Raw genomic sequence first — 218 nt, forward strand, 5'->3', positions numbered from 1 at the left:
GGGAATGCACGGCGCGTCTGGAAGAGGGTCGTAAGAGAAAACAGAGTCCTCCCCCGAGGAGCATGTGGAGCTGCGGGTGTCCGGGAAGCCGGGAGAATACTGATCCAGCGGCATGGAGAGGTCCAGGTACTCCTGGGAGGGATGAAGCCCGAGGATGGGCTCAGGTGGGGACCAGACATCCCCGTGGGAGCACCCACCCCGGGCAGGGTGAGGGTGGG

At 65.1% G+C, this 218-nt stretch overlaps 1 protein-coding gene across 1 annotated transcript in view; it reads right to left on the reverse strand.

The window, feature by feature from the left end:
- Positions 1-6: 6 nt before the first annotated feature.
- LOC104513763 (fibroblast growth factor receptor 1) overlaps positions 7-218 on the reverse strand; it is a gene marked incomplete at both ends in the record, with an annotated part of 3,915 nt that continues 3,703 nt past the window's right edge. The window contains one exon of the mRNA XM_010157224.1: positions 7-132. Coding sequence (XP_010155526.1) covers positions 7-132 — 126 coding nt within the window. The remainder of the gene's footprint in view (positions 133-218) is intronic.

This window comes from Eurypyga helias, unplaced genomic scaffold (genome assembly GCF_000690775.1).
Source record: "Eurypyga helias isolate BGI_N326 unplaced genomic scaffold, ASM69077v1 scaffold31758, whole genome shotgun sequence".
Classification (NCBI taxonomy): Eukaryota; Metazoa; Chordata; class Aves; order Eurypygiformes; family Eurypygidae; genus Eurypyga; species Eurypyga helias.